General features: G+C 53.2%; 1 protein-coding gene across 1 annotated transcript in view; it reads right to left on the bottom strand.

Moving 5' to 3' along the window:
• Positions 1-23,167, bottom strand: part of cldn15a (claudin 15a) — an 80,341-nt gene that overhangs the window by 5,051 nt on the left and 52,123 nt on the right. The window contains exons 2-3 of the mRNA XM_067971698.1: positions 10,321-10,485; positions 7,613-7,694 (exon numbers count right to left, since the gene is read on the bottom strand). Coding sequence (XP_067827799.1) covers positions 7,613-7,694; positions 10,321-10,485 — 247 coding nt within the window. The remainder of the gene's footprint in view (positions 1-7,612; positions 7,695-10,320; positions 10,486-23,167) is intronic.

Genomic DNA, 23,167 nt, shown 5'->3' with positions numbered 1-23,167 from the left:
CCACAGTACCAGACGAGACCCTCGGTCCACAGTACCAGACGAGACCCTCGGTCCACAGTCCCAGGCGAGACCCTCGGTCCACAGTCCCAGACGAGGCCCTCGGTCCACAGTCCCAGACGAGGCCCTCGGTCCACAGTCCCAGACGAGGCCCTCGGTCCACAGTACCAGGCGAGGCCCTCGGTCCACAGTACCAGGCGAGGCCCTCGGTCCACAGTCACAGACGAGGCCCTCGGTGCACAGTACCAGGCGAGACCCTCGGTGCACAGTCCCAGACGAGGCCCTCGGTCCACAGTCCCAGGCGAGACCCTCGGTCCACAGTCCCAGGAGAGGCCCTCGGTCCACAGTACCAGGCGAGGCCCTCGGTCCACAGTCCCAGGCGAGGCCCTCGGTCCACAGTCCCAGGCGAGACCCTCGGTCCACAGTACCAGGCGAGGCCCTCGGTCCACAGTACCAGACGAGGCCCTCGGTCCACAGTCCCAGACGAGGCCCTCGGTCCACAGTCCCAGACGAGGCCCTCGGTCCACAGTACCAGACGAGGCCCTCGGTCCACAGTCCCAGGCGAGGCCCTCGGTCCACAGTCCCAGACGAGGCCCTCGGTCCACAGTACCAGGCGAGGCCCTCGGTCCACAGGACCAGGCGAGGCCCTCGGTCCACAGTCCCAGGCGAGGCCCTCGGTCCACAGTCCCAGGCGAGGCCCTCGGTCCACAGTACCAGGAGAGGCCCTCGGTCCACAGGACCAGGCGAGGCCCTCGGTCCACACTCCCAGACGAGGCCCTCGGTCCACAGTCCCAGGCGAGGCCCTCGGTCCACAGTCCCAGGCGAGGCCCTCGGTCCACAGTCCCAGACGAGGCCCTCGGTCCACAGTCCCAGACGAGACCCTCGGTCCACAGTCCCAGACGAGGCCCTCGGTCCACAGTACCAGACGAGGCCCTCGGTCCACAGTCCCAGGCGAGACCCTCGGTCCACAGTCCCAGACGAGGCCCTCGGTCCACAGTACCAGACGAGGCCCTCGGTCCACAGTCCCAGGAGAGGCCCTCGGTCCACAGTCCCAGGAGAGGCCCTCGGTCCACAGTCCCAGACGAGGCCCTCGGTCCACAGTCCCAGACGAGGCCCTCGGTCCACAGTCCCAGGCGAGGCCCTCGGTCCACAGTCCCAGGCGAGACCCTCGGTCCACAGTCCCAGACGAGGCCCTCGGTCCATAGTACCAGGCGAGGCCCTCGGTCCACAGTCCCAGGCGAGGCCCTCGGTCCACAGTCCCAGACGAGGCCCTCGGTCCACAGTACCAGACGAGGCCCTCGGTCCACAGTACCAGGCGAGACCCTCGGTGCACAGTCCCAGACGAGGCCCTCGGTCCACAGTCCCAGACGAGGCTTTCGGTCCACAGTCCCAGACAAGGCCCTCGGTCCACAGTCCCAGACGAGGCCCTCGGTGCACAGTACCAGGCGAGACCCTCGGTGCACAGTCCCAGACGAGGCCCTCGGTCCACAGTACCAGACGAGGCCCTCGGTCCACAGTACCAGACGAGGCCCTCGGTCCACAGTCCCAGGCGAGGCCCTCGGTCCACAGTACCAGACGAGGCCCTCGGTCCACAGTCCCAGACGAGGCCCTCGGTCCACAGTACCAGACGAGGCCCTCGGTCCACAGTCCCAGACGAGGCCCTCGGTCCACAGTACCAGACGAGGCCCTCGGTCCACAGTACCAGACGAGGCCCTCGGTCCACAGTCCCAGGCGAGGCCCTCGGTCCACAGTACCAGGCGAGGCCCTCGGTCCACAGTACCAGGCGAGGCCCTCGGTCCACAGTACCAGGCGAGGCCCTCGGTCCACAGTCCCAGACGAGGCCCTCGGTCCACAGTCCCAGACGAGGCCCTCGGTCCACAGTCCCAGGCGAGGCCCTCGGTCCACAGTACCAGGCGAGGCCCTCGGTCCACAGTACCAGACGAGGCCCTCGGTCCACAGTACCAGACGAGGCCCTCGGTCCACAGTCCCAGGCGAGGACCTCGGTCCACAGTCCCAGGCGAGGCCCTCGGTCCACAGTCCCAGACGAGGCCCTCGGTCCACAGTCCCAGGCGAGGCCCTCGGTCCACAGTACCAGACGAGGCCCTCGGTCCACAGTCCCAGACGAGACCCTCGGTCCACAGTCCCAGACGAGGCCCTCGGTCCACAGTCCCAGGCGAGGCCCTCGGTCCACAGTACCAGACGAGGCCCTCGGTCCACAGTCCCAGACGAGGCCCTCGGTCCACAGTCCCAGACGAGACCCTCGGTCCACAGTCCCAGACGAGGCCCTCGGTCCACACTCCCAGGCGAGGCCCTCGGTCCACAGTACCAGACGAGGCCCTCGGTCCACAGTCCCAGACGAGGCCCTCGGTCCACAGTCCCAGGCGAGGCCCTCGGTCCACAGTCCCAGGCGAGGCCCTCGGTCCACAGTACCAGGCGAGGCCCTCGGTCCACAGTCCCAGACGAGGCCCTCGGTCCACAGTCCCAGACGAGGCCCTCGGTCCACAGTCCCAGGCGAGGCCCTCGGTCCACACTCCCAGGCGAGGCCCTCGGTCCACAGTACCAGACGAGGCCCTCGGTGCACAGTACCAGGCGAGGCCCTCGGTCCACAGTCCCAGGCGAGGCCCTCGGTCCACAGTCCCAGACGAGGCCCTCGGTCCACAGTCCCAGACGAGGCCCTCGGTCCACAGTACCAGACGAGGCCCTCGGTCCACAGTCCCAGGAGTGGCCCTCGGTCCACAGTACCAGACGAGGCCCTCGGTCCACAGTCCCAGACGAGGCCCTCGGTCCACAGTCCCAGGCGAGGCCATCGGTCCACAGTCCCAGACGAGGCCCTCGGTCCACAGTCCCAGGAGTGGCCCTCGGTCCACACTCCCAGGCGAGGCCCTCGGTCCACAGTACCAGACGAGGCCCTCGGTCCACAGTCCCAGGAGTGGCCCTCGGTCCACAGTACCAAGAGAGGCCCTCTGTCCACAGTCCCAGGAGAGGCCCTCGGTCCACAGTACCAAGAGAGGCCCTCGGTCCACAGTACCAAGAGAGGCCCTCGGTGCACAGTACCAGACGAGGCCCTCGGTCCACAGTCCCAGGAGTGGCCCTCGGTCCACAGTACCAAGAGAGGCCCTCTGTCCACAGTACCAAGAGAGGCCCTCGGTCCACAGTCCCAGGCGAGGCCCTCGGTCCACAGTCCCAGGCGAGGCCCTCGGTCCACAGTACCAGACGAGGCCCTCGGTCCACAGTCCCAGGAGAGGCCCTCGGTCCACAGTCCCAGGCGAGGCCCTCGGTCCACAGTCCCAGACGAGGCCCTCGGTCCACAGTACCAGACGAGGCCCTCGGTGCACAGTACCAGACGAGTCCCTCGGTCCACAGTCCCAGGCAAGACCCTCGGTCCACAGTCCCAGACGAGGCCCTCGGTCCACAGTCCCAGGCGAGACCCTCGGTCCACAGTCCCAGGAGAGGCCCTCGGTCCACAGTACCAACAATTTGAATTTATATAACGCCTTTAACATAGTAAAATGTCCCAAGCCGCTTCACAGGAGTGATTATCAAACAAAATTTGACACCGGACCAAATAAGGAGATATTAGAACAGGTGACCAAAAGCTTGGTGAAAGAGGTGGGTTTTGAGGAGCACCTTAAAGGAGGAGAGAGAGGTGGAGAGGTTCAGGGAGGGAATTCCAGAGCTTAGGGCCGAGGCAGCTGAAGGCACGGCCGCCAATGGTGGAGCGATGAAAATCAGGGATGCACAAGAGGCCGGAATTGGAGGAGTGCAGAGATCTCGGAGGGTCGTGGGACTGGAGGAGAACATAACAACATAATAGGAGCTGGAGTAGGCCATTCGGCCCCTCGAGCCTGCTCCACTATTCAATCAGATCATGGCTGGTCTTCGACCTCAACTCCACTTTCCACCCCCATCCCCATATCCCTTGATTCCCCTAGAGTCCAAAAATCTATCGATCTCAGCCTTGAATATATTCAACGACTGAGCATCCACAGCCCTCTGGGGTAGAGAATTCCAAAGATTCACAACCCTCTGAGTGAAGAAATTCCTCCTCACCTCAGTCTTGAATGTCCGACCCCTTATCCTGAGACTATGCCCCCTAGTTCGAGACTCTCCAGCCAGGGGAAACAGCCTCTCAGCATCGACCCTGTCAAGCCCCCTCAGAATCTTATATGTTTCAATGAGATCACCTCTCATTCTTCTAAACTCCAGAGAGTATCGGCCCATTCTACACAATCTCTCCTCACAGGACAACCCTCTCATCCCAAGAATTAATCTAGTGAACCTTTGTTGCACCGCCTCTAAGCCTTAGGTAAGGAGACCAAAACTGTACACAGTACTCCAGGTGAGGTCTCACCAGAGCCCTGTACAATTGCAGCAAGACTTCCTTACTCTTATACTCCAACACCCTTGTAATAAAGGCCAACACGCCATTTGACTTCCTAATTGCTTGCTGTACCTGCATGTTAACTTTCTGTGTTTCATGTACGAGGTCACCCAAATCCCTCTGAACACCAACATAGTTTCTCACCATTTAAAAATATTCTGTTTTTCTATTCTTCCTACCAAAGTGAATAACCTCACATTTCCCCACATTATACTCCATCTGCCACCTTCTTGCCCTCTCACTTAACCTGTCTATATGCCTTTGCAGACTCTTTGTGTCCTCCTCACAGCTTACTTTCCCACCTAGCTTTGTATCGTCAGCAAACTCGGATACATTACACTCGGTCCCTTCATCTAAGTCATTAATATAGATTGTAAATAGCTGAGGCCCAAGCACTGATCCTTGCGGCACCCCACTAGTTACAGCCTGACAACCTGAGAATGACCCGTTTATCCCTACTCTCTGTTTTCTGTCCTTTAACCAATCCTCTATCCATGCTAATATATTACCCCCAACCCCATGGGCCCTTATCTTGTGTAACAACCTTTCATGTGGCACCTTATCGAATGCCTTTTGAAAATCTAAATATACTACATCCACTGGTTCCCCTTTATCTACCCTGCTAGTTTCATCCTCAAAAAACTCTGATAAATTTGTCAAACATGATTTCCCTTTCATAAAACCATGTTGACTCTGCCTAATCATATTATGATTTTCTAAGTGCCCTGTTACCACTTCCTTAATAATGGATTCCAGCATTTTCCCGACGATTGATGTCAGGCTAACCGGCCTGTAGTTCCCTGTTTTCTCTCTCCCTCCTTTCTTGAATAGCAGGGTTACATTTGCCACCTTCCAATCCACGGGGACCGTTCTAGAACCTGGGAATTTTGGAAGATCACAACCAATGCATCCACTATCTCTGCGACCACCTCTTTTAGAACCCTAGGATGTAGGCCATCAGGTCCTGGGGATTTGTCGGCTTTTAATTCCATTAATTTCTCCAGTACTTTTTCTCTACTGATAATAATTACTTTAAGTTCCTCACTCTCATTAGCCCCTTGGTTCCCCACTATTTCTGGTATTTTTTTGTGTTTTCTGCTGTGAAGACAGGTACCAAATATTTGTTTAACGCATCTGCCGTTTCCTTATTCCCCATTATAATTTCTCCTGTCTCAGCCTTAAGGGACCAACGTTTACTTTTGCTACTCTCTTCCTTTTTACATACTTGTAGAAGCTCTTACAATCTGTTTTTATATTTCTTGCTCGTTTACTTTCATATTCTATTTTCTCCCTCTTTACCAATTTTTTGGTCGTCCTTTGCTGGTTCCTAAAACTCCCAATCCTCAAGTTTACTGCTCTTCTTGGCAACATTATAGGCCTTTTCTTTTAATCAAATATTATTCTTAACTTCTTTAGTTAGCCACGGATGAATCACTTTTCCCCTAGAGTTTTTATTTCTCAAGGGAATGTGTATTCATTGAAAATTGTGAAATATTTCTTTAAATGTTCACCATTGCTTATCTCCCGTCATATCTTCTAATCTAATTTCCCAATCTACCTTAGCCAGCTCGCCCTCATAATTGGTTTCGTTTAAATTAAGACTCTCGTTTACTCTAGACTCCAGAAGTATGTCACTCTCGAATTCAATGTGAAATTCTATCATATTATGATCACTCTTCCCCAGAGGATCCTTACTATGAGATTACTAATTAACCCTATGTCATTACACAAGGCAAGATCTAAAATAGCCTGTTCCCTGTTGGTTCCACGATGCATTGTTCTCGGAAACTGTCTCGAATACATTCTAGGAACTCGTCCTTCAAACTACTTTTGCCAATTTGATTTGCCCAATCTTTATGAAGATTAAAGTCCCCCATGATTATTGCATTCCCTTTGTTACAAGCTCCTCTTATTTCTTGATTAATACTCTGTCCGACAGTGTAACTACTGTTAGGGGGCCAATAAACTACTCCCACCAATGTTTTCTGCCCCTTGTTATTTCTTATCTCCACCCATACTGATTCTACTTCCTGATCTTCCGAGCCCAGATCCTTTCTTACTACTGTCTTATGTCATCCTTTATTATCAGGGTGACACCTCCTCCTTTTCCATTTGTCTGTCTTTTTGAAAAGTTATGGACCCTGGAATATTTAGTCCCCAACCTTGGTCACCTTGCAACCTCATCTCAATAATGGCTACTAGATCAAAGAAGGAGGTTACAGAGATAGGGAGGGGCGAGGCCATGGAGGGATTTGAAAACAAGCATAAGAATTTTTAAATCGAGGCGTTCCTGAACCGGGAGCCAATGCAGGTCAGTGAGCGCAGGGGGTGATGGGTGAACGGGACTTGGTGCGAGTTAGGAAACGGGCAGCAGAGTTTTGGATGTGCTCAAGTTTATGGAGGGGGGAAGATGGGAGGCCGTCCAGGAGAGCATTGGAATAGAGCAGTCTGGAGATAACAAAGGCCTGGATGAGGGTTTCAGCAGCAGATGAGCCGAGGCGGGGCGGAGATGGGCGATGTTATGGAGGTGGAAGTAGGTGGTCTTGGTGATGGAGAGGATATGGGGTCGGAAGGTCATCTCAGGGTCAAATAGGAGGCCAAGGTTGTGAACGGTTTGGTTCAGCCCCAGAGAGTGACCAGGGAGAGGGATGGAGTCGGGGGCTCGGGAACGGAGATTGTGACAGGGACACATGACATTGGCTTCTGTCTTCCCAATATTTAATTGGTGGAAATGTTTGGTCATCCAGTACTGGATGTCGGACAAGCAATGTGACAGATGAGAGACAGTGAAGGGGTCGAGGGAGGTGGTGGTGAGGTAGAGCTGGGTGTCGTCAGCGGACATGTGGAACCTGATGTTGTGTTTTCGTTGACCACAGTAACAATGATTCTCTACCCAGCTCGTGAATCAAACACCAGTCAGTTATCCTGGCTTCAAATCTGTCCGGCCTGTTAGAATCAAAGTCTGGTTCATGTGTCCTGGGGCCCAGCAGGAAGTGGGAGCTGACCAGCCCCTTGGAGAACACTATCACCTTTCTCCTCATTCAGCACACACAATGGACGGTCCAGACTGAGAGACTCTGGTCATTGATTCTACCATGGCCAGCTGTCACTTTTGTCAAAGGACCATTGTTCAAATTGAGTTCCTGTGGAGAGGTGTTGAACTAAACGGACAAAACACAATCGCCTGAGAGCTGCCCGAGAAAAACATCAACTCAATGTGAAGCAGAAACTTACTTGGTCCCTGGGTAGATTGGGTCATAAAACTGCTGAGTGACATTGAAGGCGTACCAGGAGACTGGGACCATAGCACACAGAGCTAAAGGGGAGGGAGATAAAGATCATCAAACACAGGCCGGAAATCACCGTGAGCAGGGAGGTCAGCCCCCATCCCCATCCCCCATCCCCCCGCTCGATCCCCATCCCCCATCCCCCCACTCGATCCCCATCACCCACCCACAGCTCGATCCCCATCACCCACCCACAGCTCGATCCCCATCACCCATCCCCCCGCTCGATCCCCATCCCCAGCCCATCCCATCCTCACCCCCATCCCCATCCCCCATCCCCCAGCGCATCCCCCCGCTCGATCCCCATCACCCACCCCCCGCTCGATCCCCATCCCCAGCCCATCCCACCCTCACCCCCATCCCCCAGCCCATCCCCCCGCTCGATCCCCATCACCCATCCCCCCGCTCGATCCCCATCACCCACCCCCAGCCCGATTCCCATCACCCACCCCCAGCTCGATCCCCATCACCCACCCCCAGCTCGATCCCCATCACCCACCCCCAGCCCGATCCCCATCACCCACCCCCAGCCCGATCCCCATCCCCTATCTCCCTATCCCAGCTCCTCCATGAGGGAAGTATGCCTCCTAATTTCCCCTTTACTGCCAAACCAAGCCCAACACAAGACTTGTACCCTGCTCGTCGCTGAACGAAGGCTTTCCCATCACCTCTCGATCACTCCTCGACATGTTACAAGGCACTGGCACCAGAGGGACACCACGGCACTGCGAACTCACCGCCGGCACCGCGGACTCACCGCCGGCACCGCGGACTCACCGCCGGCACCGCGGACTCACCGCCGGCACCGCGGGGTCACCGCCTGCACCGCGGGGTCACCGCCTGCACCGCGGGGTCACCGCCTGCACCGTGGACTCACCGCCGGCACCGCGGACTCACCGCCGGCACCGCGGACTCACCGCCGGCACCGTGGGGTCACCGCCTGCACTGCGGACTCACCGCCGGCACCGCGGACTCACCGCCGGCACTGCGGACTCACCGCGGCACTGCGGACTCACCGCCGGCACCGCGGGGTCACCGCCTGCACCGCGGACTCACCGCCGGCACCGCGGACTCACCGCCTGCACCGTGGACTCACCGCCAGCACCGCAGGGTCACCGCCTGCACCGTGGACTCACCGCCGGCACCGCGGGGTCACCGCCGGCACCGTGGACTCACCGCCGGCACCGTGGACTCACCGCCGGCACCGTGGACTCACCGCCGGCACCGTGGACTCACCGCCGGCACCACGGGGTCACCGCCGGCACCGTGGACTCTCCACCAGCACCGTGGACTCACCGCCGGCACCGTGGACTCACCGCCGGCACCACGGGGTCACCGCCGGCACCGTGGACTCTCCACCAGCACCGTGGACTCACCGCCGGCACCGTGGACTCACCGCCTGCACCGTGGACTCACCGCCGGCACCGTGGACTCACCGCCGGCACCGTGGACTCACCGTCGGCACCGCGGGGTCACCGCCGGCACCGTGGACTCACCACCTGCACCGTGGACTCACCGCCGGCACCGTGGACTCACCGTCGGCACCGCGGGGTCACCGCCGGCACCGTGGACTCACCGCCTGCACCGTGGACTCACCGCCGGCACCGCGGGGTCACCGCCGGCACCGTGGACTCACCGCCGGCACCGCGGGGTCACCGCCGGCACCGTGGACTCACCACCTGCACCGCGGACTCACCACCTGCACCGCGGACTCACCGCCTGCACCGCGGACTCACCGCCTGCACCGCGGGGTCACCGCCGGCACCACGGACTCACCGCCGGCACCGTGGACTCACCACCTGCACCGTGGACTCACCGCCGGCACCGCGGGGTCACCGCCGGCACCGTGGACTCACCACCTGCACCGTGGACTCACCGCCGGCACCACGGACTCACCGCCGGCACCGTGGACTCACCACCTGCACCGTGGACTCACCGCCGGCACCGCGGGGTCACCGCCGGCACCGTGGACTCACCACCTGCACCGCGGACTCACCACCTGCACCGCGGACTCACCGCCTGCACCGCGGGGTCACCGCCGGCACCGCGGACTCACCGCCGGCACCGTGGACTCACCGCCGGCACCGTGGACTCACCGCCGGCACCGCGGACTCACCGCCGGCACCGTGGACTCACCACCTGCACCGTGGACTCACCACCTGCACCGTGGACTCACCACCTGCACCGTGGACTCACCGCCTGCACCGTGGACTCACCGCCGGCACCGTGGACTCACCGCCTGCACCGTGGACTCACCGCCGGCACCGCGGACTCACCGCCGGCACCGCGGACTCACCACCTGCACCGTGGACTCACCACCTGCACCGTGGACTCACCACCTGCACCGCGGGGTCACCGCCGGCACCGCGGGGTCACCGCCGGCACCGCGGACTCACCGCCGGCACCGTGGACTCACCACCTGCACCGTGGACTCACCGCCTGCACCGTGGACTCACCGCCTGCACCGTGGACTCACCGCCTGCACCGTGGACTCACCGCCTGCACCGTGGACTCACCGCCGGCACCGCGGGGTCACCGCCTGCACCGTGGATTCACCGCCGGTACCGTGGACTCACCACCTGCACCGCGGTTGCTGTTCCCTCACACAATGTGCTCGAGTCGGATTCCCCACCATACTCCAGCCCACCCACTCACATGCCACAATAAACAGCGCCCCTCCAGCGGTTGCAATCTTCGCTTTCACAACTGGATCGGTGTTACTGAGTTGGATGCATTCCAGACCAAACAAACTGAGGATTCCAGCAAAAAATCCCAGGAGGATGGAGGTGATCATCATGGCCTGGGCGGTACGGATATAACCTAAAGACAGAGAATGGACACAGATCAGGCTGAGATTCCACAAATCAACTCACTGACAGTGTCATAGGGAATGGGAGCAACAGCCAATCCACGGAGTCCGTCTCACCCGACCTACTTCACAAGCAGATACCCAGTGTCCAATCAAACCTTCCCACTGATACCCAGTGTCCAATCAAACCTTCCCACTGATACCCAGTGTCCAATCAAACCTTCCCACTGATACCCAGTGTCCAATCAAACCTTCCCACTGATACCCAGCGTCCAATCAAACCTTCCCACTGATACCCAGTGTCCAATCAAACCTTCCCACTGATACCCAGTGTCCAATCAAACCTTCCCACTGATACCCAGTGTCCAATCAAACCTTCCCACTGATACCCAGTGTCCAATCAAACCTTCCCACTGATACCCAGTGTCCAATCAAACCTTCCCACTGATACCCAGTGTCCAATCAAACCTTCCCACTGATACCCAGTGTCCAATCAAACCTTCCCACTGATACCCAGTGTCCAATCAAACCTTCCCACTGATACCCAGTGTCCAATCAAACCTTCCCACTGATACGCTCTCTCAGGGCCCCTCTCATTCCCCACGCTGTCCCTCAGCCGTTGAATACGGCAGAGGTTAAATTGGTGACTAGCAGGTGACACCCTTAACCTGAGACATCCAGAGGTAACTTCCGATATATTTCTTCCGTCATGACTCAGGATCTCCAACCAATCATCCTGAACTAAAGAGCTGCAGCTCACACAGCCAATGAAAACATCCCTCCAGCATTGTGACAAACCAAGTTAATGACATTTGATGTATTACAGCAGCCTGTGGATAAATGCCTCTCCCCCAGAATGGAGCAGCTTCAACCCAACCAGGCCAGGTCGGTGTTCACCCTCCACACGAGCAGATAGTTCCAATCACATTCCCCCTCCCTCTCCCACATCCCCCCTCCCAGGCCTCTTCCTTTATCCACCTCTCCACTCTCAATCACCAATATTGAGGTAGTTTCTGACTCAACCACTAACCCTGGAAGTGTAACCCCCATCCTCACAACTCTCTGAACTCCAATCCCAGAGCTCACAGTTACCGAAACAACAGCGTTAAGTTTTAATTTCTGAAGCTGTCAAAATCTGCTTGAAATCGATCGAACCGGTGAAGCAGCCATCGCGTATCACAGACAAATCATGTTCACACCAACATTCCCGCTATAAACAGTGAGTACTGTAATAGAGAGGGTACAGAGCAGATTCACGAGGACACTGCCCGGTCTGAGGAAACACAAAGAAATTCCTGAAAAACTGGGCTGTTTTCCTTAGAACAGGAGATTAAGGGGTGATTTGACACCGGTATTTAAAATTTTATTTCTCCATATTCATTCTCGGGATGCGGGCGTCGCTGGCGAGGCCGGCATTTATTGCCCATCCCTAATTGCCCTTGAGAAGGTGGTGGTGAGCCGCCTTCTTGAACCGCTGCAGTCCGTGTGGTGAAGGTTCTCCCACAGTGCTGTTAGGAAGGGAGTTCCAGGATTTTGACCCAGCGACGATGAAGGAACGGCGATATATTTCCAAGTCGGGATGGTGTGTGACTTGGAGGGGAACGTGCAGGTGGTGTTGTTCCCATGTGCCTGCTGCTCTTGTCCTTCTCGGTGGTAGAGGTCGCGGGTTTGGGAGGTGCTGTCGAAGAAGCCTTGGTGAGTTGCTGCAGTGCATCCTGTGGATGGTACACACTGCAGCCACAGTGCGCCGGTGGTGAAGGGAGTGAATGTTTAGGGTGGTGGATGGGGTGCCAATCAAGCGGGCTACTTTGTCCTGGATGGTGTCGAGCTTCTCAAGTGGGGAAGGGATGGGACAGTTTGGATAGAAACTGACCATCTCCAATGGTTCAGGGATCTGAAGTGAGAAGATAGGGATTCGGACAATGCTCTTGCGGAGAATAAACACTTAATGGTCTGAACTTTCCTTGTTGTAATCTTTAGGGGAGATGGAGACACGGGACTGAGAAATGAGCAGCGCACAGTAATTAATAATAATCCTACTGATAGTTCGACCTTTAATTCCCTGCCGTCTCCCCCATTAGTCCTGAGACACTGTTTGCTACTTCCTATCTGCACGCTGCCTGATGCTCAGTGAATATAATGCCTCACACGGAACTCTTAACCTGCGGAATTTGATCCAGGAATTCAGTGCTAAATGTTTGCTCAGCTCAGGTCAGTGGGACTTTCTGATTATCAGTGATATTCCTGCTTCAAACAATAAATGATTGCTTTACACTTAATCACCACTACAGATAGTCCATTCTTTTGTTGCCGTACTTTAGCACTTTATGACATATGATTTAATTTATTACAATGAATTATTATTTCATTGTGTTGTTAGTGTGTAATTATTCTACGGTCTGACAGACATTCTGTGACATTAGATTTCACTCTGATATGGTCCAAACTCTCGGACACAATCACTGCAGAAGTATCGGGACCATAAGTTATCCCTCATACACCACTCGGCGTGTACAAGAGGCAATCACTTGCACAGTTCCTCTGTGAAGCGATTTTGGAGCAGTCTGGAACTGATTTGGATTTGTTAAGGGAGGTAACAAGGAGGGTCGATGATGGTAGCACATTCGACGTTCGAGGAGAGACAATATAAACTAGAGGGCACAATTCTAAAAGGGGCACAGGAACAGAGAGATCTGGGAGTATATGTGCACAAATCGTTGAAGGTGGCAGGGCAGGTTGAGAAAGTGGTTAAAAAAGCATACGGGATCCTGGGCTTTATAAATAGAGGCAGAGAGTACAAAAGCAAGGAAGTCATGATGAATTTATAAAACACTGGTTCGACCACAACTGGAGTATTGTGTCCAGTTCTGGGCACCGCACTTTAGGAAAGATGTGAAGGTGAGAAAAGATTTATTAGAATGATTCCAGGGATGAGGGACTTTAGTTACGTGGATAGACTGGAGAAGCTGGTGTTGTTCTCCTTGGAACAGAGACAGTTGCGAGCAGATTTAATTGAGCTATTCAAAATCATGAAGGGTCTGGACAGAGTAGATCGAGAGAAACTGTTCCCATTGGTGGAAGGGTCAAGAACCAGAGGACACAGATTGAAGGTGATTGGCAAAAGAACCAAAGGTGACCTGAGGAAAAATCTCTTTTACACAGGGAGTGGTGAGAATCTGGAATGCACTGTCCGAGGGGGTGGTGGAGGCAGATTCAATCATGGCTTTAAAAGGGAATTGGATAAGTAGTTGAAAGGAAAAAATTTGCAGGGCTATGGGGAAAGGGCGGGGGAATGGGACTAGCTGGATTGCTCTTGCATAGAGCCGGCACAGACTCAACGGGCCGAATGGCCTCATTCCGTGCTGTAATCATTCTCTCATTCTATGATTCTATATAGTCCACATGGATTTTAGCAAGGCTTTTGACAAGGCACATGGCAGATTGGTCAGAAAAGTAAAAAGCACATCGGATCCAAGGGAGAGTGGCAAGTTGGATCCAGAATTGTCTCAGTGGCAGGAAGCAAAGGGTAATGGTCGACGGGTGTCTTTGTGACTGGAAGGTTGTTTCTAGTGGGGTTCCGCAGGGCTCAGTACTGGGTCCCTTGCTTTTTGTGATATATATTAATGATTTAGATTTAAATGTAGGGGGCATGATTAAGAGGTTTTCAGATGATACAAAAATGGGCCATGTGGTTGATAGTGAGGAGGAAAGCTGTAGACTGCAGGAAGATATCAATGGACTGGTCAGGTGGGCAGAAAAGTGGCAAATGGAATTCAATCCGGAGAAGTGTGAGGTAATGCATTTGGGGAGAGCAAACAAGGCAAGGGAATACACAATAAATGGGAGGATACTGAGAGGTGTGGAGGGAGTGAGGGACCTTGGAGTGCATGTCCACAGATCCCTGAAGGTAACAGGACAGGTAGATAAGGTGGTTAAAAAGGCAGACGGGATACTTTCCTTTATTAGTCGAGGCATAGAATATAAGAGCAGGGAGGTTATGCTGGAACTGTATAAAACATTGGTTAGGCCACAGCTTGAGTACTGTGTACAGTTCTGGTCACCACATTACAGGAAAGATGTGATTGCACTCGAGAGGGTCCAGAGGAGATTTACGAGGATGTTGCCAGGACTGGAGAATTTTAGCTATGAGGAAAGATTAGATAGGCTGGGGTTGTCATCTTTGGAACAGGGGAGGTTGAGGGGAGATTTAATTGAGGTGTATAAAATTATGAGGGGCCTCGATAGAGGGGATAGGAAGGACCTGTTTACCTCAGCAGTGAGTTCAATAACCAGGGGCATAGATTTAAAGTAACTGGTAGAAGGATTAGAGGGGAGCTGAGGAGAAATGTTTTCCCCCCCTGAGGGTGGTGGGGGTCTGGAACTCACTGCCTGAGAGGGTGGGAGAGGCAGAAACCCTCAACTCATTTAAAAAGTACCTGGATGAGCCGTAACCCACAGGGCTACGGACCAAGTGCTGGAAAGTGGGATTAAGCTGGGAGGCTCTTTCTCGCTCAGCACAGATACGATGGGCTGAATGGCCTCCTTCTGTGCTGTAAATTTCGATGATTCTATGAGTCCCGGTGGATGTGGCTGGCCATCCATCAGTATTACAGGGGCAATCTCACTCCAAGAAACGGCTCAATCAGCAGGGGAGGGACATATTACCGGGTCAGTGTAGAGGGAGCTTTACTCTGTATCTAACCCTGTACCTGCCCTGGGAGTGTTTGATGGGACAGTGTAGAGGGAGCTTTACTCTGTATCTAACCCTGTACCTGACCCTGGGAGTGTTTGATGGGACAGTGTAGAGGGAGCTTTACTCTGTATCTAACCCTGTACCTGACCCTGGGAGTGTTTGATGGGACAGTGTAGAGGGAGCTTTACTCTGGATCTAACCCTGTCCCTGCCCTGGGAGTGTTTGATGGGACAGTGTAGAGGGAGCTTTACTCTGTATCTAACCCTGTACCTGACCTGGGAGTGTTTGATGGGACAGTGTAGAGGGAGCTTTACTCTGTATCTAACCCTGTACCTGCCCTGGGAGTGTTTGATGGGTCAGTGTAGAGGGAGCTTTACTCTGTATCTAACCCTGTACCTGCCCTGGGAGTGTTTGATGGGACAGTGTAGAGGGAGCTTTACTCTGTATCTAACCCTGTACCTGCCCTGGGAGTGTTTGATGGGTCAGTGTAGAGGGAGCTTTACTCTGTATCTAACCCTGTACCTGCCCTGGGAGTGTTTGATGGGACAGTGTAGAGGGAGCTTTACTCTGTATCTAACCCTGTACCTGACCCTGGGAGTGTTTGATGGGACAGTGTAGAGGGAGCTTTACTCTGTATCTAACCCTGTACCTGCCCTGGGAGTGTTTGATGGGACATTGTAGAGGGAGCTTTACTCTGTATCTAACCCTGTACCTGCCCTGGGAGTGTTTGATGGGACAGTGTAGAGGGAGCTTTACTCTGTATCTAACCCTGTACCTGCCCTGGGAGTGTTTGATGGGACAGTGTAGAGGGAGCTTTACTCTGTATCTAACCCTGTACCTGCCCTGGGAGTGTTTGATGGGACAGTGTAGAGGGAGCGTTACTCTGTATCTAACCAGTGCTGTCCCTGCCCTGCGAGTGTTTGATGGGACAGTGTAGAGGGAGCTTTACTCTGTATCTAAATGGTGCTGTACCTGCCCTGGGAGTGTTTGATGGGACAGTGTAGAGGGAGCTTTACTCTGTATCTAACCCTGTACCTGCCCTGAGAGTGTTTGATGGGACAGTGTAGAGGGAGCTTTACTCTGCATCTAACCCGTGCTGCACCTGCCCTGGGAGTGTTTGATGGGACAGTGTAGAGGGAGCTTTACTCTGTATCTAACCCGTGCTGTACCTGCCCTGAGAGTGTTTGATGGGACAGTGTAGAGGGAGCTTTACTCTGTATCTAACCCGTGCTGTACCTGCCCTGGGAGTGTTTGATGGGACAGTGTAGAGGGAGCTTTACTCTGTATCTAACCAGTGCTATACCTGCCCAGAGAATGTTTGAAGGGACAGTATAGAGGGAGCTTTACTCTGTATCTAACCCTGTACCTGCCCTGGGAGTGTTTGATGGGACAGTGTAGAGGGAGCTTTACTCTGTATATAACCAGTGCTATACCTGCCCTGGGAATGTTTGATGGGACAGTGTAGAGGGAGCTTTACTCTGTATCTAACCCTGTACCTGCCCTGGGAGTGTTTGATGGGACAGTGGAGAGGGAGCTTTACTCTGTATCTAACCCTATACCTGCCCTGGGAATGTTTGATGGGACAGTGTAGAGGGAGCGTTACTCTGTATCTAACCAGTGCTGTACCTGCCCTGGGAGTGTTTGATGGGACAGTGTAGAGGGAGCTTTACTCTGTATCTAACCAGTGCTGTACGTGCCCTGGGAGTGTTTGATGGGACAGTGTAGAGGGAGCTTTACTCTGTATCTAACCAGTGCTGTACGTGCCCTGGGAGTGTTTGATGGGACAGTGTAGAGGGAGCTTTACTCTGTATCTAACCCTGTACCTGCCCTGGGAGTGTTTGATGGGACAGTGTAGAGGGAGCTTTACTCTGTATCTAACCAGTGCTGTACGTGCCCTGGGAGTGTTTGATGGGACAGTGTAGAGGGAGCTTTACTCTGTATCTAACCCTGTACCTGCCCTGGGAGTGTTTGATGGGACAGTGTAGAGGGAGCTTTACTCTGTATCTAACCAGTGCTGTACCTGCCCTGGGAGTGTTTGATGGGACAGTGTAGAGGGAGCTTTACTCTGTATCTAAATGGTGCTGTACCAGCCCTGGGAGTGTTTGATGGGACAATGTAGAACATGAGAATGTAAGAAATAGGAGCAGGAGCAGGACACTCGACCCCTCGAGCCTGCTCCACCATTCAATGAGATTATAGCTGATCTTCGACCTCAACTCCACTTTCCCGCCCAATCCCCATATCCCTTGATTCCCTTAATGTCAAAAAATCTATTGATCTCAGCCTTGTTATTCAATGACTCAGCATCCACAGCTCTCTGGGGTAGAGAATTTCAAAGATTCACTACCCTCTGAGTGAGGAAATTTCTCCTCATCTCAGTCGTAAATGGCCGACCCCTTATCCTGAGACTATGCCCCGAGTTCGAGACTCTCCAGCCAGGGGAAACAGCTTCTCAGCATCTACCCTGTCAAGCCCTCTCAGAATTTTATACGTTTCAATGAGATCACCTCTCATTCTTCTGAACTCCAGAGAGTATCGGCCCATTCTACTCAATCTCTCCTCATAGGAAAACCCTCTCATCCCAGGAATTAATCTAGTGAACCTTCATTGCACCACCTCTGAGGCAAGTATATCCTTCTTTAGGTCAGGAGACCAAAACTGTACACAGTACTCCCAGTATGATCTCACCAGAGCCCTGTACAATTGCAGCAAGACTTCCTTACTCTTGTACTCCAACACCCTTGCAATAAAGGCCAACATACCATTTGATTTCCTAATTGCTTGCTGTACCTGCATGTTAACTTCCTGTGTTTCATGTCCGAGGTCACCCAAGTCTCTCTGAACACCAATATAGGAATATAGGAACAGGAGTCGGCCATTCAGCCCCTCGAGCCTGTTCCTCCATTCAATAAGATCATGGCTGATCTGTGACCTAACTCCATATACCCGCCTTAGCCCCATGTCCCTAAATACCTTTAGTTAACAAAATCAATCTCAGATTGAAAATTAACAATTGAGCTAGCATCATCTGCCGTTTGCGGAAGAGAATTCCAAACTTCTCCCACCCTCTGCGTGGAGAAATGTTTCCTAATTTCACTCCTGAAAGTCCTGACTCTAATTTTTGGGCTATGTCCCCTCGTCCGAGACTCCCCAACCAGTGGAAATAGTTTCTCTCCATCTACCCGACCGGCTCCCCTTAATATCTTGAAAACTTCGATCAAATCACCCCTTATTCTTCTAAATTTCAGGGAATACAACCTTAGTTTGTGTAAATCAAAAGCATAATACTGCAGATACTGGAAATGTGAAATTAAATCAGAAAATGCTGGAGAAGCTCAGCGAGTGAGGCAGCATCTGTGGAGAAAGAAACAGAGTGAACGTTTCAGGTCAAAGACCTTTCGTCAGAACTGGAAGAGTTGAAGAGTTAAAGTTTTGAAGCAAGTACGGAGCCAGGGAAAGAACAAAAGGGAGGGTCTGTGATAGGGTGGGGGGCAGGAGTGATTAAATAACAAAAGGGATGATGGTGCAAGGAGGGTGGGAATGGGACAGGTAAAGGAACAAAAGATGGGTCTAGAGGAGCTGTCAATGGGAACAACAGAATCATTCCCAGCACCTGCTGTCCGAGAAAATGGGAATCATAGAAAGTCACGGTACAGAAGGAGGCCATTCGGCCCATTGTGTCTATGGCATCGAAATAGAGCTCTCCAGCTTAATCCCACTTCCCAGCACTCGGTCCGTAGCCCTGTGGGTTACAGCACTTCAAATGCACATCCAGGTACTTTTTAAATGAGTTGAGGGTTTCTGCCTCTCCCACCCTCTCAGGCAGTGAGTTCCAGACCCCCACCACCCTCTGGGGGAAAACATTTCTCCTCAGCTCCCCTCTAATCCTTCTACCAATTATTTTAAATCAATGTCCCCTGGTTATTGAACTCTCTGCTGAGGGAAACAGGTCCTCCCTATCCACTCTATCGAGGCCCCTCATAATTTTATACACCTCAATTAAATCCCCCCTCAGCCTCCCCTGTTCCAAAGAGAACAACCCCAGCCTATCCAATCTTTCCTCATTGCTAAAATTCTCCAGTCCTGGCAACATCCTCGTAAATCTCCTCTGTACCCTCTCGAGTGTAATCACATCTTTCCTGTAATGTGGTGACCAGAACTGTACACAGTACTCAAGCTGTGGCCTAACCAATGTTTTATAAAGTTCCAGTATAACCTCCCTGCTCTTATATTCTATGCCTCGGCTAATAAAGGAAAGTATCCCGTCTGCCTTTTTAACCCTGGTTACAGGGTTTTCAGACGAGTTAGAGAGGGGGATAAAAAAGGAGGCGGATGTCAATATTGGTTAAAGAAACAATTACAGCTGTGAGGAGGGATGATATGTTCGAGGGATCATCAAATGAGGCCATATGGGTTGAGCTAAAGAACAAAAAAAGGGGCAGTCACACTGCTGGGAGTGTACATAGACCCTCAAACAGTCAGAGGGAGACAGAGGAGCAAATATGTTGGCAAATTTCTGAGAAGTGCAAAAACAGTAGGGCAGTAAGAGGGGATTTCAACTACCCCAATATTAACTGGGATAGAATCAGTGTGAAAGGTATAGAGGGGGCAGAATTCTTCAATTCCATTCAGGAGAACTTTTTTATCCAGTACATAGCAAGCCCAACAAGAGAGGGGGCAGTTCTGGATTTAGTTTTAGGTAATGAGGCTGGGCAGGTGGAAGGAGTATCAGTGGGAGAGCATTTTGGTTGTCGTGATCAGAATACAGTTAGATTTAGCAGAGTTACGGAAAAGGACAAAGATAGAACAGGAGTAAAAGTTCGAAATTGGGAAAAGACCAATTTCACTAAGCTGAGAAGTGATTTAGCAAAAGTGGACTGGAAACAGCTCCTTGAAGGTAAATCAGTGTCAGAGCAGTGGGAGGCATTCAAGGGGGAGATTCAAGGGGTTCAGAGTAAACAGGTTCCCACAAAGGAAAAGGGAGGGACTGACAAATCTAGAGCCCACCAGATGATAAGGAACAAACAGGGTAAGATAAGGCAAAAAAGGGAAGCTTATATCAGACACCGAGAGCTCAATACTGCAGAAAGCCTCGAGGAGGATAGAAAGTGCAGGGGTAAAATTAAAAAGGAAATTAGGAAAGCAAAGAGAGGGCATGAAAATATATTGGCAAATAAAATCAAGGAAAACCCAAAAATGTTTTATAAATACATAAAGAGCAAGAGGATAACTGAGGAAAGAGTAGGGCCGATTAGAGACCAAAAAGGTAACCTGTGTGTGGAGGCGGAAGATGTGGGAATGGTTCTGAATGAATAATTTGCATCTGTCTTCACAAAAGAGAGGGAATGATGCAGAGATTGTTGGGGAGGAGTGTGAAATATTGGATGGGATAAACTTAGTGAGAGAGGAAGTATTAAGGGGTTTAGCATCTTTGAAAGTAGATAAATCACCAGGCCCGGATGAAATGTATCCCAGGCTGTTAAGAGAAGCAAGGGAGGAAATAGCGGAGACTCTGAGCATCATTTTCTGATTCTCTCTGGCTACAGGCGAGGTGCCAGAGGATTGGAGGACTGCTAACGTTGTACCGTTGTTTAAAAAGGGAGTGAGGGATAGACCGAATAATTACAGGCCAGTCAGTCTAACCTCGGTGGTGGGCAAATTATTGGAATCAATTCTGAGGGACAGCATTGAGAAAGGCACGGGTTAATCAAGGACAGTCAGCACGGATTTGTTAAGGGAAGGTCGTGTCTGACTAACTTGATTGAATTTTTTGAGGAGGTAACAATGAGGGTCGATGAGGGTAGTGCGTTTGATGTCGTCTACGTGGAATTTTAGCAAGGCTTTTGACAAGGTCCCACATGGCAGACTGGTCAAAAAAGTACAAGCCCATGGGATCCAGGGGAAAGTGGCTCAGTGGCAGGAAGCAAAGGGTAATGGTCGACGGGTGTCTTTGTGACTGGAAGGTTGTTTCTAGTGGGGTTCCGCAGGGCTCAGTACTGGGTCCCTTGCTTTTTGTGATATATATTAATGATTTGGATTTAAATGTAGGGGGCATGATTAAGAAGTTTGCAGATGATACAAAAATGGGCCTTGTGGTTGATAGTGAGGAGGAAAGCTGTAGACTGCAGGAAGATATCAATGGACTGGTCAGGTGGGCAGAAAAGTGGCAAATGGAATTCAATCCGGAGAAGTGTGAGGTAATGCATTTGGGGAGGGCAAACAAGGCAAGGGAATACACAATAAATGGGAGGATACTGAGAGGTGTGGAGGGAGTGAGGGACCTTGGAGTGCATGTCCACAGATCCCTGAAGGTAGCAGGACAGGTAGATAAGGTGGTTAAAAAGGCAGACGGGATACTTTCCTTTATTAGCCGAGGCATAGAATATAAGAGCAGGGAGGTTATACTGGAACTTTATAAAACATTGGTTAGGCCACAGCTTGAGTACTGTGTACAGTTCTGGTCACCACATTACAGGAAAGATGTGATTGCTCTAGAGAGGGTACAGAGGAGATTTACGAGGATGTTGCCAGGACTGGAGAATTTTAGCTGTGAGGAAAGATTGGATAGGCTGGGGTTGTTTTCTTTGGAGCAGAGGAGGCTGAGGGGAGATTTAATTGAGGTGTATAAAATTATGAGGGGCCTCGATAGAGGGGATAGGAAGAACCTGTTTCCCTCAGCAGAGAGGTCAATAACCAGGGGGCATAGATTTAAAGTAACTGGTAGAAGGATTAGAGGGGAGCTGAGGAGAAATGTTTTCACCCAGAGGGTGGTGGGGGTCTGGAACTCACTGCCTGAGAGGGTGGGAGAGGCAGAAACCCTCAACTCATTTAAAAAGTACCTGGATGTGCACTCCCCCCCTCAGATACTCCTACACTCCCACTCCCCACTCAGATACTCCTACACTCCCACTCCCCCCTCAGATACTCCGACACTCGCACTCCCCCCCTCAGATACTCCTACACCCCCACTCCCCCCCTCAGATACTCCTACACTCCCACTCCCCCCTCAGATACTCCTACACTCCCACTCCCTCCCCTCAGATACTCCTACACCCCCACTCCCCCCCTCAGATACTCCTACACCCCCACTCCCCCCTCAGATACTCCTACACTCCCACTCCCCCCTCAGATACTCCTACACTCCCACTCCCCCCTCAGACACTCCTACACTCCCACTCCCCCCCTCAGATACTCCTACACTCCCACTCCCCCCTCAGATACTCCTACACTCCCACTCCCCCCTCAGATACTCCTACACTCCCACTCCCCCCTCAGATACTCCAACACTCCCACTCCCGCCTCAGATACTCCTACACTCCCACTCCTCCCCCTCAGATACTCCTACACTCCCACTCCCCCCTCAGATACTCCTACACTCCCACTCCCCCCCAGATACTCCTACACTCCCACTCCCCCCCTCAGATACTCCTACACTCCCACTCCCCCCCAGATACTCCTACACTCCCACTCCCCCCCTCAGATACTCCTACACTCCCACTCCCCCCTCAGATACTCCTACACTCCCACTCCCCCCCAGATACTCCTACACTCCCTCTCCCCCCCTCAGATACTCCTACACTCCCACTCCCCCCCTCAGATACTCCTACACCCCCACTCCCCCCTCAGATACTCCTACACACCCACTCCCCCCTCAGATACTCCTACACTCCCACTCCCCCCTCAGATACTCCTACAATCCCACTCCCCCCTCAGATACTGCAACACTCCCACTCCCCCCTCAGATACTGCAACACTCCCCACTCCCCCCCTCAGATACTCCTACACTCCCACTCCCCCCCTCAGATACTCCTACACTCCCACTCCCCCCTCAGATACTGCAACACTCCCACTCCCCCCCTCAGATACTCCTACACTCCCACTCCCCCCTCAGATACTCCAACACTCCCACTCCCCCCTCAGATACTCCTACACTCCCACTCCCCCCCTCAGATACTCCTACACTCCCACTCCCCCCTCAGATACTCCTACACTCCCACTCC

The sequence above is a fragment of the Heptranchias perlo genome, chromosome 35 (genome assembly GCF_035084215.1).
Source record: "Heptranchias perlo isolate sHepPer1 chromosome 35, sHepPer1.hap1, whole genome shotgun sequence".
Taxonomy (NCBI): domain Eukaryota; kingdom Metazoa; phylum Chordata; class Chondrichthyes; order Hexanchiformes; family Hexanchidae; genus Heptranchias; species Heptranchias perlo.
This window is presented reverse-complemented; position numbering and strand designations above follow the sequence as displayed.